The 12,100-nt window shown below is 40.9% G+C and overlaps 1 protein-coding gene across 6 annotated transcripts in view; it reads left to right on the plus strand.

Annotated features, from left to right (window-relative positions):
• Nucleotides 1-5,128, plus strand: part of DCTD (dCMP deaminase) — a 59,711-nt gene extending 54,583 nt beyond the window's left edge. For 3 of the 6 annotated variants that reach the window (XM_087736414.1, XM_087736412.1, XM_087736413.1), the window contains exons 8-9: nucleotides 1,395-1,491; nucleotides 3,458-5,128. In XM_087736414.1, the coding sequence (XP_087592540.1) occupies nucleotides 1,395-1,491; nucleotides 3,458-3,536 (176 nt within the window). In that variant the 3' untranslated portion in view covers nucleotides 3,537-5,128. The remainder of the gene's footprint in view (nucleotides 1-1,394; nucleotides 1,492-3,457) is intronic. The other 3 variants (XM_087736417.1, XM_087736416.1, XM_087736418.1) reach the window with 1 other exon arrangement.
• Nucleotides 5,129-12,100: the final 6,972 nt, after the last annotated feature.

A 12,100-nucleotide genomic window follows, 5' to 3' on the forward strand; every position in this document is an offset into this window, starting at 1 on the left:
CAAATTTTTCCAGTGCTAATTGCATCTTCTGTGATTCTAAGCGTGCTTCTAATTTAGGTTTGTAACTTCTTAGACCAGGAGCTGCCAAAGAACAACACAGGCTTTGCATATAATTACTGTCAATTGTACTGTGCTCTGACACATTGAATAGAGTAGGGCAGAAAGAAATAAACTTCCGCATGACAAAAGGTCTGTTGGGAGTATATACATGAAATTTTAATTTGAATGTGATGCATGGTAGATATTTGAAGATTTTAAAATATCTTTGCTCATAAATGTCATAAGACTTCTATGATCCTACTTTAATTATGTCTTTCATTACAATTGTTATAAATCTGTGCCACTGCAGCAAGTGTGCTGGCCTAAATGTGTCGCCTTTTTTCAGATTAGGCATGTCTGCAGTAGGCTTCAGTTCCATAAAAATCTCTGCTTTAAGGTAGCCTATATTTTGCTCATTGAGTAAAGTCTTGCAATCCTAGCATGGATTGCTATTCCGGGGAGGTTCTCTCACCACTAATGGCCATAGAAATCTAGGAAGAAAGTAGCAAACAGAATCCTTCTTTATTTTGGTCCATAAGGTTTGAAATGAAGAGAGGTGAAGGGGGAAAGACGATGGTATTCTGTATTTGTCCTACATTTCTCTTATTTACGGAATCAAAATCAAATGGTCTTCAAGGTAGATTGGCTGCTTGTTCACAATGTAGTCACTCATCCTTTTCCTTATGCACTTAGGTGAGCACTAAATTGCAATGTATTGATATTTATGTTGTCTGGTAAATACAGTAAGGTGTTGATAGGCTCTGAAGCGCTTGTAACTTCTCTTGGGTCAGCCTTTACACTTCTCCCCTGCCTAAGTGATTTAGGCATAGATCATTCAACAATTTGAGACAGCACGCATTTATGAGGATTTGAACCTGGGACTCGGAGTTATTTACAAAACAGAGAACAAAAGGAAAAAGCATCCTTTTATACCTGTGCATTTGGAAGGGGAATGGGATTTGGGGTTTAAGTTCTTTGTGGGGAATTTTATCTATGTTAGAGAGGTAGAAAAATAAGTTTTCAATTACTTCTGCAAAAATGCTTAATTTCTAGTCTGTTTATCTTGTGGTTTTGCCTCCAAGTTTTTGGTTCTGGTTTTCTGAGTTAAACTTACGTAGAAGTGGAGAAAAACATTTTCCAACATTTTTGAAAGAACTGTCTCCCAAAACAGCTCTACCTTACATAGCCTTCTTCTCAAGTACAGTCTATAGTATTTGGGGAAGTAGGGGTGTACCAAGGAGTTCTAGAGTATGTGGATGAATGCTGCCTTTTCTTATTTTGTGCACCAGTTTTTATATGACATTACTTTTTTTTTCCAGTGTAATTCTAACGTTTTTTCTATATGCCTTTTTTAGGCATAAAGGAAGTTATTTTTATGTCTGACAAGTATCATGACACTACAGAAATGACAGCTGCACGGCGGATGTTTGATTTAGCAGGTATTGTATACAGGTAAGAGAACTTTGGATTAACTTTATTTTTTAAAGGAAAAAATGGTGTGTGAGAGAGACCAACTCTAGGGCAAAAGTTTTTCTTCTTTGCGTCATGCAGTGTTTTATTCTTTGGTAGTGTTTGTAGATCGCTTGCTCTGTATGCCTGGAAAAGATACTGGATTGACAGACTGTTGCACCATTCTTTTTGCCTTGTGTGTGGTTAAATTTCAATTTCTTAACGTTTGTATGAGAAAATGGTCCATTTGGAATATTCATTTCATTCCTGGACTGCAAGTGAAATTGTGAATGTGATGGTTATTTGTTACATTGTACTCGGGAGAGTCATCACTGGCCCTGCTTCAAGAAGGAGGTTAGACTAGATGACCTCCTGAAGTCCTTACAACCTGAATTATCCTATGATCATACGAGTTAGACTGAAATGACCAATTGATTATTTTTTTTTGTGGATTACCTGATCCTTATTTAAACTTCAGTATCTTTCTGTTGCAGTCAATTTGGGAAGGTGTCAAACCAGCCACCTATAATTAATTCTTGGTGCCTATAGCTGTCCAGTCTTCTTTGGTCAGCTATTCTTGTGAGAGAAGGATAAAACTTGGAATATTTGCCTTAAAGTAATGAGAATCTGAAAAATGTTTGAAGAGTGGGGTTTTTTAAGACACTGACAGAGATACCTAAAGACAATCTGTTCAACAGCTAGTTTGATAGCAATAACATGCTGTGGGTGAGGCTAATTATGCAGTCGGGGAGGCTTTGCAACTCTAAAAAGTTTTACAATCTTAATATAAAGGCTTCGAAAAATTTGCAAACATAACAATTCTGACAGATAAAATTTTAGGATGAAAGGTACCTACTGGGCTAAGAAACATCCGTGAAAAAACACAGCAGTACTTGAAATTCAGTTTTAGTCCTTTGGTGTATTTCCTGTCTACTAAGACTATTTGACTAAGAAGCATAAATCATTCTCTTGCAAGTCAGATCTTGTAACTTCTCCAGAGTGGGAAATGTTTCTTGTGTTTCAGATTGCTATTCTGGACAAAGTATTCAGAGTTTCTGTGGTCAGCAGCATGAGCTTTCCTGTGTTGACTGTTATTCATTCATGTATTGATTATTAAGGATGGAGGTGGTACTTAATGAATCTCTTGAACTGAACTGCAGAGCTTAATTAGGCATTAAATCCACACTATTTGCATAATCCTTTGTTTACTGGTAGACTGGAAAATATATGCTCAGTCCCCAAATATCTTCCTTGCTAATTGCTGTAGCAGATGCTCTAATGATAATAAAAGGAAACATTTTGCGGCAGTATTAATTTTACCGTTCTAAAGTTACAATTTTAAAATGATTCCCTCTTAACTAGTTTGGTTTTTCCCCAGTATGATGCATAATGTGATCTATTCCCCTAGCACAAAAAATATTCTAATATACTGAGGCAAAGTTTGAATGCGTTCTTTGAAAACTTGGCAGGAAAAAAGTGATCAAAATATTTATCAAAATATATTCCAAATATCTTTTATATACACATACGTATACATATATGTGTATATACAATACATACACAGTATATTAAATATTTTTATAGATACATATATGTGTACCTATAGATGTAAATATATATTAAAAATATTTGAAATATAAATATATATGAACAAAAATCCCAGTTCTGGCAACATGATGCTACCACCTGCAGCTAAGTTGTTAAAAGTCCTTTGACTCCTGGGTAATTTATGAACTCCAATAGCTGAAGAATGTAGAGGCTAACCCACCCCATGTGTCTTTTTTGTCTTAGTCTTTCTTGTCCAGGTTTCTCTCAGTGTGGTGCACTATAATTGGCTCCCATAGAGATGAAAACTATGTGAATCCAAGGAGGGTGGGTTTTTTATTGCTTCAAAAATTTAGCTGGAGCTAAAGCAAGCAAAATGTTTTAACTACTTACTAACTAATGTCTGTGCTTTTCTTTATTTTAGGGAATTCAAGCCAAAGTGTAACAAGATCATCATCGACTTTGATTCAATTAACAGCAGACCAAGTCAAAAGCTTCTGTGAATTAAGTCTCATTAAGTCTCTAGAAGACTGTGATTATCCTTTTCTAAAAAGCTGCTAATGCCTTTCATCTTGAAGTTACTTGCAACTTTTTAATGGCTTCTGTAGCTAAAGTAGACTTCTAAGAAATACAAGGCATAAAATGTCCCCCTCACTTCATCTTGTCATGTGGAATCTAAATCTACTTACAGTTTTTTAATGCCTTTATCCAAACTGCTTGAAAAGTCTAGAGACATGCAGATGAGACAATCTAATGTATGTAAAGAAAACTGTTCTGATTCTTGCTGTATTCATCACCACATGCTCTGATAGGCTGTCAGCATTGATTTAGACTCAGTTTAACAGTAGTACTTATTGTAACCAGTAGTACAGTGGAATACGCTAATATATGTTGATCTCTCTATTGGATATGTGGATCTAAATAGTTGATCCTAATAAAGGACAAAAATGTTATCCATGCAAATACTAATCTTCCAATTAGCATAACACTAATACTTTAAAAGGTTATACAGCTTCAAGAATGACATTCTGCATGCGTTATCCAACAAATGAAACACAGATATTTCTTTTAATTGCTATCTAACACTGTCATACATGGGGAGGGGTGAGAGAGGAACTTGTTCTGAGAATGGTCCATGCTGGACCAAGCTTTACAGGTGCTTTCAAGTCCTTGTTTTCCCCAAGGCTCCAGAATTGGAGGGGGTTCAGGGAGTAAATCATTTAGCTCTTTACTTTTGGGACTTCTACTTGGAGTTGGTTTTCATGTGTAGAAGGAAATTATTTTATTGGTCTAAGCTGTTTCTAGACAGTCCAACATAGTTCAGTCTTAAAATCAAACTGTAAGGTAACTGAATCATTTTTTGTCCTCTGAGAGAAATTGGAGATAGTCAACCCATATCCGTATCTGTGCCAAAAGAGGTAATTATTGTGTTAGCTTGTTTCCCAGTGCTGGCATAGTACCTTCATTTTCATAAATGTTGCCTAAAATAATATCCTTTTTAATTTTATCTTGAGATCTGGGAATAGATTTGAGTTCCTTTTCTCTAATTTGATTTTTTTAAATTAAATATGCCTAATGGCTTTGTGTAGATAACATGGTGGTTGGTTGTTTTGTGTTTTGTTTTTTTTTTTTAAATGTGGTTATACTTCAATGAGCTTTTATTTTCGCTATAAAAGCTTTTTTTCATATTTTAGGACATTATGTAATTTGGCTTCATACCAGTATTATTAAAGTCTTATTAAAATCCACTACATTGAAGTAGACTCATTATTATAATATTAAACCATGTGCTTGGCTCCAGAGTGCTGCTGTTTTTGCAATCATATGCAGAGCATATTTTGTGCATTTGTGATATTACATAAAGTGTAATGTTCATGAACCATTTGGCTACTAAAGGGAGCATTGTAATGTATTATAAGATGTGTCCATTTATAAAGTAATTTCTGACTTTCTCTTTTTTTTTCCTACAACTGTTTTCCACCTCAAAATTGGTGTGTGGCTTACTGCCAGAAGAAGAAATTTGCACATATGTGGAGGGGGAGGATGAAACCTGAAAAATTACTTTAATAAAATGTTACTAAAACAGCTTATGCACATCTTTTTCTTTGGCCTGAATTAATAAGTAGCATTTTGAGTTATACTGGTCTGACAATGGGACAGAGGGGAGAGAAGAAGCAGAATTTTTGGTTTTGGCAGCAAAATTGCTGTTTTCTTCATACATAATTGCTGATCTAAGTTCAGACTTAAAAGATGTATGCATTGTGATTCTGGTTACTTTAAGTATTTTTATGTCAGGCCTTGGATAATGGGAATGTATAATGTGCATAAAAACTCGGGAGTTTTTTGAACCAATGCCCAGACGTTTTTAGGAATGTACTATTTTTTATAAAGACTTTTTTTTCCCCAGGACTTATCCTGTTTGTGTAACGGAAGAGCAGTACTGGAGAATATGACAGGATTTCAGATTTCTTCTGATCAGTTTTCAATCTGATAGAGCCTCATATACAAGCTTTCAGAGTAATTGTCTGTTGGCTCAGGCTAAGTAAGTGGTCTCTCTGATTTGCAGGGCAACTTTATGGGAAGGGAAAAAAGCATATGCACGCTCTTGAGATGGCGCATTCTTAGTTTGAGGTTAATGTTTTAGAGCCAATCTTACAGAAGGTTTGACCCTTTCTTTGTGTGCATGCCTAGAAATCTGTATGCTTCTGGCTTTTTTTGTTTTAATAGTTCAGGAGATAGTGCTTTGACTTCCAAATAAAGAATAATTACTAGAGAAAACAATGAAAACAGGTAAATATAATAAACTGTGTTTCTGCTCCTGAAGCTGAAGTTCAAGATTGAATAGAACATTTGGGCAGGAAGGACCTCTGGAGGGCATTTAGTTTTACCCCTTGCTGGAAGCACAGTTGACTTCCAAGTTGGATGCAGTTGCTCAGGCCTTGTCCAGGTGAGTATCTCCAAGAACAGTCTGCAGCCTTTCTGGTCACCCATTCCAATACTTGACCCACCCTCACTGTGTCTTCAGTCAGAATTTCCAGTGCTACACCTTGTGTGTGTTGCCTCTCATCCTTTTGCCGTAGATGTCTGAAAAGAGTGTCTTCTCTACAACCACCCATTAGGTAGCTGGAGTCAGCGGTTAGGTTCCCCCCACCTTTAACCTTCTCCAGGCTGAACAAATGCTGTGCTCTCATCCTTTGTCATGCATCATCTGCTCCATCCTCTCACCATCTTAGTGTCCCCTCACTGTCTGTCTCATACGGGGAGCCCAAAGAGGACACTGCTCCAGATGTGGTCTTCGTAAGCTGAATAGAGGAGCACGAGTAATCACTTCTGCTGAACTGCTGGCTGCATGCTTTGTAGTAGAGCCTGGTAGGTGGATAGCTGCCTCTGTTGCAAGGGCACTTCATCTTCTTGTCCACCTGGATTCCTGGGCCCTTTTCTTCCAAGGTGCCTTCCACCCAGCGGGCACCCAGCCAGCGTGGATTTGTTCTGTTTCTGGTGCAGGACTTCGCCGTGTTGTCATCAAGCCATTCCTCCAGCCCTTAGTAATCAGCCGTTGGTACAGCTGAACTTTGAAGCACTGACCACAACTCTGAGCCTGACGGCTGACCAACGTGACGCTTCACAGGTCCCATCGTGGCCACCAGCACCGCTCCCATGGTAAAGCACCCCCCGAGCCTGCCGGGGGAAGGGGAGGTGACTGCAGGCTGAGGCTTTGTTAGGGATTGCTTGAAAAACCCAGTACAGGAAGCTGAAAGGAGACTCTGGGGAGCACTTTGGTAGTTACTTGAGCAGCATTAATTGGAGGAAGAAATCACATTCAAATAAAATGCTGAGATTCTATCCAGTTCAATATGACTCTGTCTTAAAGGTTAAATCTAAATCCTGCCATCATCTAGATTTTCCTTCTAAATATTATTCCATTCCCCTGTCAGAGAACCCAAGGAACTGGCAATCTTATTTACATAAATTTCATTTAAGAAGGAGTGGTTTCACAGGCTGGCATACTGAATGAGACCATAATCTCCATCTTTGAAGTTTTGATCACTGACTGAGCATTTTATTGCTTTGTATATTAGGAATATTTTCACAAAGATAACAAAAAGTATGCTGTGACCAGTACAATTGTTCTGATTTCCAAAACAGCCTGTGATAACATTGGCAATAAAAGCCCTTCTGGTGCATCACTCAGGCTGAAAGCTCTACGTGCATAACTGCAGAAGCTGCAGTAGTTCATCGGCTACTGAAATGAATCTCGCAGGGATTTTAAGCAAAATAAACAAAAATTCTGACTTGCCGCTCTTGGCTTTTCTCTCTGAAGCTGGGTGATGGGAGCCTTTATGGAAGTGAGGTGGGACAAACCGCAGAGGCCTCACCTGATGGCCCTGAAGCAGCAATTCCACCGCGCTAGGTCTCACCGGGGGGCCTGGGATAAGTTTACCAGGTGCGGCGGGGGCTGGGGGGAGCCGGTGGGCTGCAGGGAGCCTGCAAGCTGCTGGTGAGCAGCTGAGAGTCATGAAGGAGCTGCAGGCAGTACTCTGCAGTGATCCAACAGGGTTGGCTTGGGTTTCTGCTACACTGGGAGCACTTAAGGATGAAGTACAGAAGTGACCACAGCTAAAAGGCCATTTATTTGCAGCTGTTTCTTCTCAGTTGTAAGTAAGAAAAGGATTTATATAATATAGGGCTGGAAGTGTGAGGTACCAACTCTTTCTCTCTTCAGTGGTGATGGCTCAAAGGGTTTGCTCCACTAAAGCTTCTTTTAGCAGATTTCTCTCTTCCTTCCCTTTAAAATCTAGGTTTATCTAATGTAAAACTCTCTGATTTGAGAACAGAAGGGTAAAACTTGTTTCAAGTGCATAGTCTGCATCAGCTCCGTGTTCTCGGCCTTGGGAACTACTGAAAAGCACACAGTGGAAAAGCATTAAACAGAGCTGACTGTCTAAGAAACCTTATATGAAACCTCTAAATCCACGTTACCTTGCTTTTACACTTAAGTCACCTGTTTACTTTCTCTGGCTTGAAGGAACTGAGGGGAAAAAAGGAGGAAAAAAAAAAAGGATTTCTGAACTGCCTCTGCCTCATTCAAAAAAACCATCTTCGCAGCATTTACAGCTCAGTTGAACGGCAGCAAAAGCTTTAATGAAGCGTGTGGTTAATCAAGCTATGGAAGAGTGCAGCATTTGATTTTTATTTTGCTGGAGTAGGAGCTTAATCGCAGCAGCTTGCTTCCTAACGCTGCTCATCTTCAGGAGCAGCGGATTTACGTTGTCTGAATGCTTCAAACGCGTCGATGCGGCTGGGCTTTGAACCCCTTCCCTGCTGAGGAGGTGTCCCGGGAGGAAGGCGCCTTGGGCAGCTCCACGGCTGTGAGGCACCACCAGGTAATTGTGGCGGGAGGGCTGCTGCCTGTCGCTCCGAATAACCAACAAGAAGGGCACCATCTTTCTGTGAACTGTGCAGCAGAAGGGCAACGCTTAAAACGGAGATATATGTGACAGGGTACCTGAATTACAGTGATTTGTTTTGTGTCTCTACCTGATTTTTTCTTTTTTTAGGAGGAATTAAGGAGCAGAGGAATGGGAAACTGCTACTTCTCTCTTGTATGCTTTAAGGTTTGTGCTGGAAAATCTGGCCTCTGTCAGGGCCCTCCCTCTCATCCAAATATGAGGGGAAAAAAAAAATCACGCTTGATGTGCTGGATTTTTAGTTGTTGACATTATTTACTGTGCTCTTAACAAACGGTGCCCTAAGGAGAATGAGAATAATGTGCTCCAGCAGCAAAATATGCATAATAAAGAAGCAATTGCCTACGGTTTCCTGGGATTTCTTACTCTGTGCTCTCTACCTCCCTATTCCTTCATTGTTTCAAGCTAATGTGTATTTCAGTTCTGCCACGCAGCTATTCAGAAGGGCTCCCTGCACCAAAGGAGAGGAAACGAAATATATTCAAATCACCGCTTCAGTGGCATAAGTTTGTCTTGGTTTGCCAGAGACTTGGGTACGTTCTTTAGTTGGCTGTATAACTCTGCTGTTGCTGCTTGTTGACTCGTGCTGAAGTCTTTTATGTGGCATATCTTGTTGCGAGCGGGGTTTTTTCCTCCACTGTTCAATCAACTCTGACTGCTAATCAGAATGTTGCTGGGTAAACAGGACTGATTAAAATTAAAATTTTAATTTTGTGTTGTAAACAATATGGTACTTTAATATTTGTACTGTTATTAAAGATACTAATAATAATGCATCTAGTGTTTTGCGGTACGTTTTTCGTATTTATTTCTTGAAGCACTGACGTTTTGCTAGAGAGCTTCACATTCTGATGCCAGGATTTTGTATTCCATGTATTCCCTTTTTCAAGGGTAACTACTTAATTATATTGGATATGGGTATCCTTTTTATTCTTTCTGGTTTTAAATCTCATGGGGAAGAAATATTTCTGTGACAACTGGGGACATCACACTGTAAGAAACAGCCATATCATGAATGCCTTAGTCTACATGAATCTACTCGTTGCTGTTAATGTTGCTTATCTATCTTCCGGAGAAGAAAAACCAGAAGCTAGGGAGGTGTGGAAACACCTTAAAAGAGTGTTGGCTTGTGCTTGGAGAGTTACCCTGAGGAAGGGGACAGGGGAGGCTAGAAAGTCCTCGACAGCAGAACAAATTTGTGATGGGATGTTGAAGTCTGCGGATGGGAGGAAGAGAGCAAAGGAAGCGCATGTTTGCACAAGAGGTGTGTTACCTATCAGGCCCTTCAAGGCCAAAGGAAGCTGTCTGGAAACAGGGAGGGAAAGAACCTCCCTGTGATCTGGAGAAAGAACTGGAGTAAGAAGGAGGGTGCAGAGCCTGAGCATGTCAGACGACCATGTTCTAAACTGAAGGAGCTTTTCAAAGTGGCTAGGGAACATGTATGCTGAAAACCTATGTTTCACTTGTCCTAACTAGAGTCATTGTCTTTTGAAACTGATGGGCTTTGTAAGTGCTTCTGGTGTGCCTGGCCACTTCAGTGCAGAGCACCTATGTGGACAGTTTATAGAACCGTTAAGGTTGGAAAGGACCTCTGAGATGATCGAGTCTAACCTGTTAACCTAACTGCTTGGTCCACCTCTAAACCATGTCCCTAAGCACCACATCCACAGGTTTTTTGAATACTTCCAGGGACTGTGATTGCACCACTTCCCTGGGCAGTCTGTTCCAATGCCTAACCACTCTCTCTGTGAAGAAATTTTTCCTAATATCCAATCTAAATCTCCCCTGGTGCAACTTGAGCCCATTTCCTCTCGTCCTATCGCTTGTTACTTGGGAGAAGAGACCGACCCCCACCTCGCTACAACCTCCTTTCAGGTAGTTGTAGAGAGCAATAAGGTCTCCCCTCAGCCTCCTCTTCTCCAGGCTAAACAACCCCAGCTCCCTCAGCCGCTCCTCGTAAGACTTGTGCGCCAGAGTATGGGAGTATGCTGAAATTACTGTGCAGGCTTGATGTAGCTGGCCCACAGCCTCTGCTCCAGCGAGTCCAATAACCTGGGGGACTGCGAGGGAGGGTGACTGTATCCCACTGAGAGTCAGCATCTCTACTCCAAAAATAAAACTTACCAACAGCTTTCACGGCGCAGTGGCTCCTGGTGATTTCCAGGTGTATGTTTTGACTGCTGCCTCCTCCTCCCCTCCCAGCTCTCTTGCATCCTCTCACTGTCTCCTCCTGCAGCCCCTGTCATCTCTTCCACAGCCTCTTTCCCTCCAGGGATTTGCAGAGATGTGAGCAAGAGGGCTGCATGGCAGAAGTGGCATGAACACGGCAGAAGCAGCATGGGCCGTTGTTCACCTGGCAGGGCTGTGGGTGTCTGCTCCTTTCACTCCCCCTTCCTGAAATACGGCATCTTGCAGCACTATAGCTGCCTCCCCAGGGTCATGTTGTGTGGAGCAGAGCAGGAGCCATGGTGAGCATCTCCATCGGAGGGACACTTGTCCTCTTCTGGGGTGACACCATGGCATGGTTCAGGTAGGATGGCTCTGGAAATAGGATGTCCCTGCTGCTCTTCCCCTCCTCGCTCATGCTGGCTCATCTCCCTGGCTGGAAATGCTGCTGCATGAGCACAGGTGAGCCAGGTCAGCGCCCGGCAGGATACATCTCAGGTTGGTCAGGAAAGGTCACTGATGTCTGCGATGGTTCTTGCTGTGAAGCATAATAAAATGGTACCTTCATACATTTGGTTTGAATAAAAACCTTAATAGACTGATCCCGTTGTTCACTTCTGGCCAGTTCCTTTTCTGTTGATCATAGCTTAGAGTGCAAGAGAAGCTGTAACCACCCTTTGCAGCAAACTAGTAAGCCTGTATAAGTAAGTGTGCGTATTCCCCTTGCAGCTAAGGTGACTACAGTACTACATATTTCCTGTTCATGACAGAATGTAAAATATGTGCTTAACTATCCTTTAAGTCAGTGGGGCTAAAGCTGACGATGTGCTCACATCCTTTCCTGACCTAAGGTGTATAATGAGATGGAGCCTGACGTCCCTATTGGCATTCAAATAACGCCTTCCTGACTCAGTCTGCAAAAACACAGCTTTACAGCTCAGTAATAAACATTCCTATTTGAGATTCTGCCCTCAAGTGGGGGCTATGCATTACCTGGATTTTAAATGCACTTTTAGCTCAGACTGATGTAACTAAGGTGTTCTTTTACATATCCCATGGCGGGGAGGTAGGAATGGACTGGGGGAGAGCAAAGGAGAGCTGTTTCAGGTCACAGTCTTCTCTAATGAGTAACTCCCTATAAAAGTCAAAATAGCTGTGTGGTACTGAAGCTTCACCATATTTGTTCTATTTTGTAAGGTTAAGGCATAACTACCAGCATCAGGCACGCAGAACTGACTGACTTCACCTCAGGCAGACAAGGAATATCTAGTAAAATGAATGATGTTTCTGACAATCTGGCATTCAGGAGAGAGCAGGTCACACACCCAAATGTGTTTTCTTTCTAAGGAAAAATCTCCAAAAGAGAGGGCAGATTCTGATAACATCTGGGGGATTATTTTTTTTCCTTTTCTTGGTTTCCTTGGTTTTTTTCT

This window comes from Nipponia nippon, unplaced genomic scaffold (genome assembly GCF_047370975.1).
Source record: "Nipponia nippon isolate SJK-2023a ecotype South Korea unplaced genomic scaffold, ASM4737097v1 scaffold_6, whole genome shotgun sequence".
Taxonomy (NCBI): domain Eukaryota; kingdom Metazoa; phylum Chordata; class Aves; order Pelecaniformes; family Threskiornithidae; genus Nipponia; species Nipponia nippon.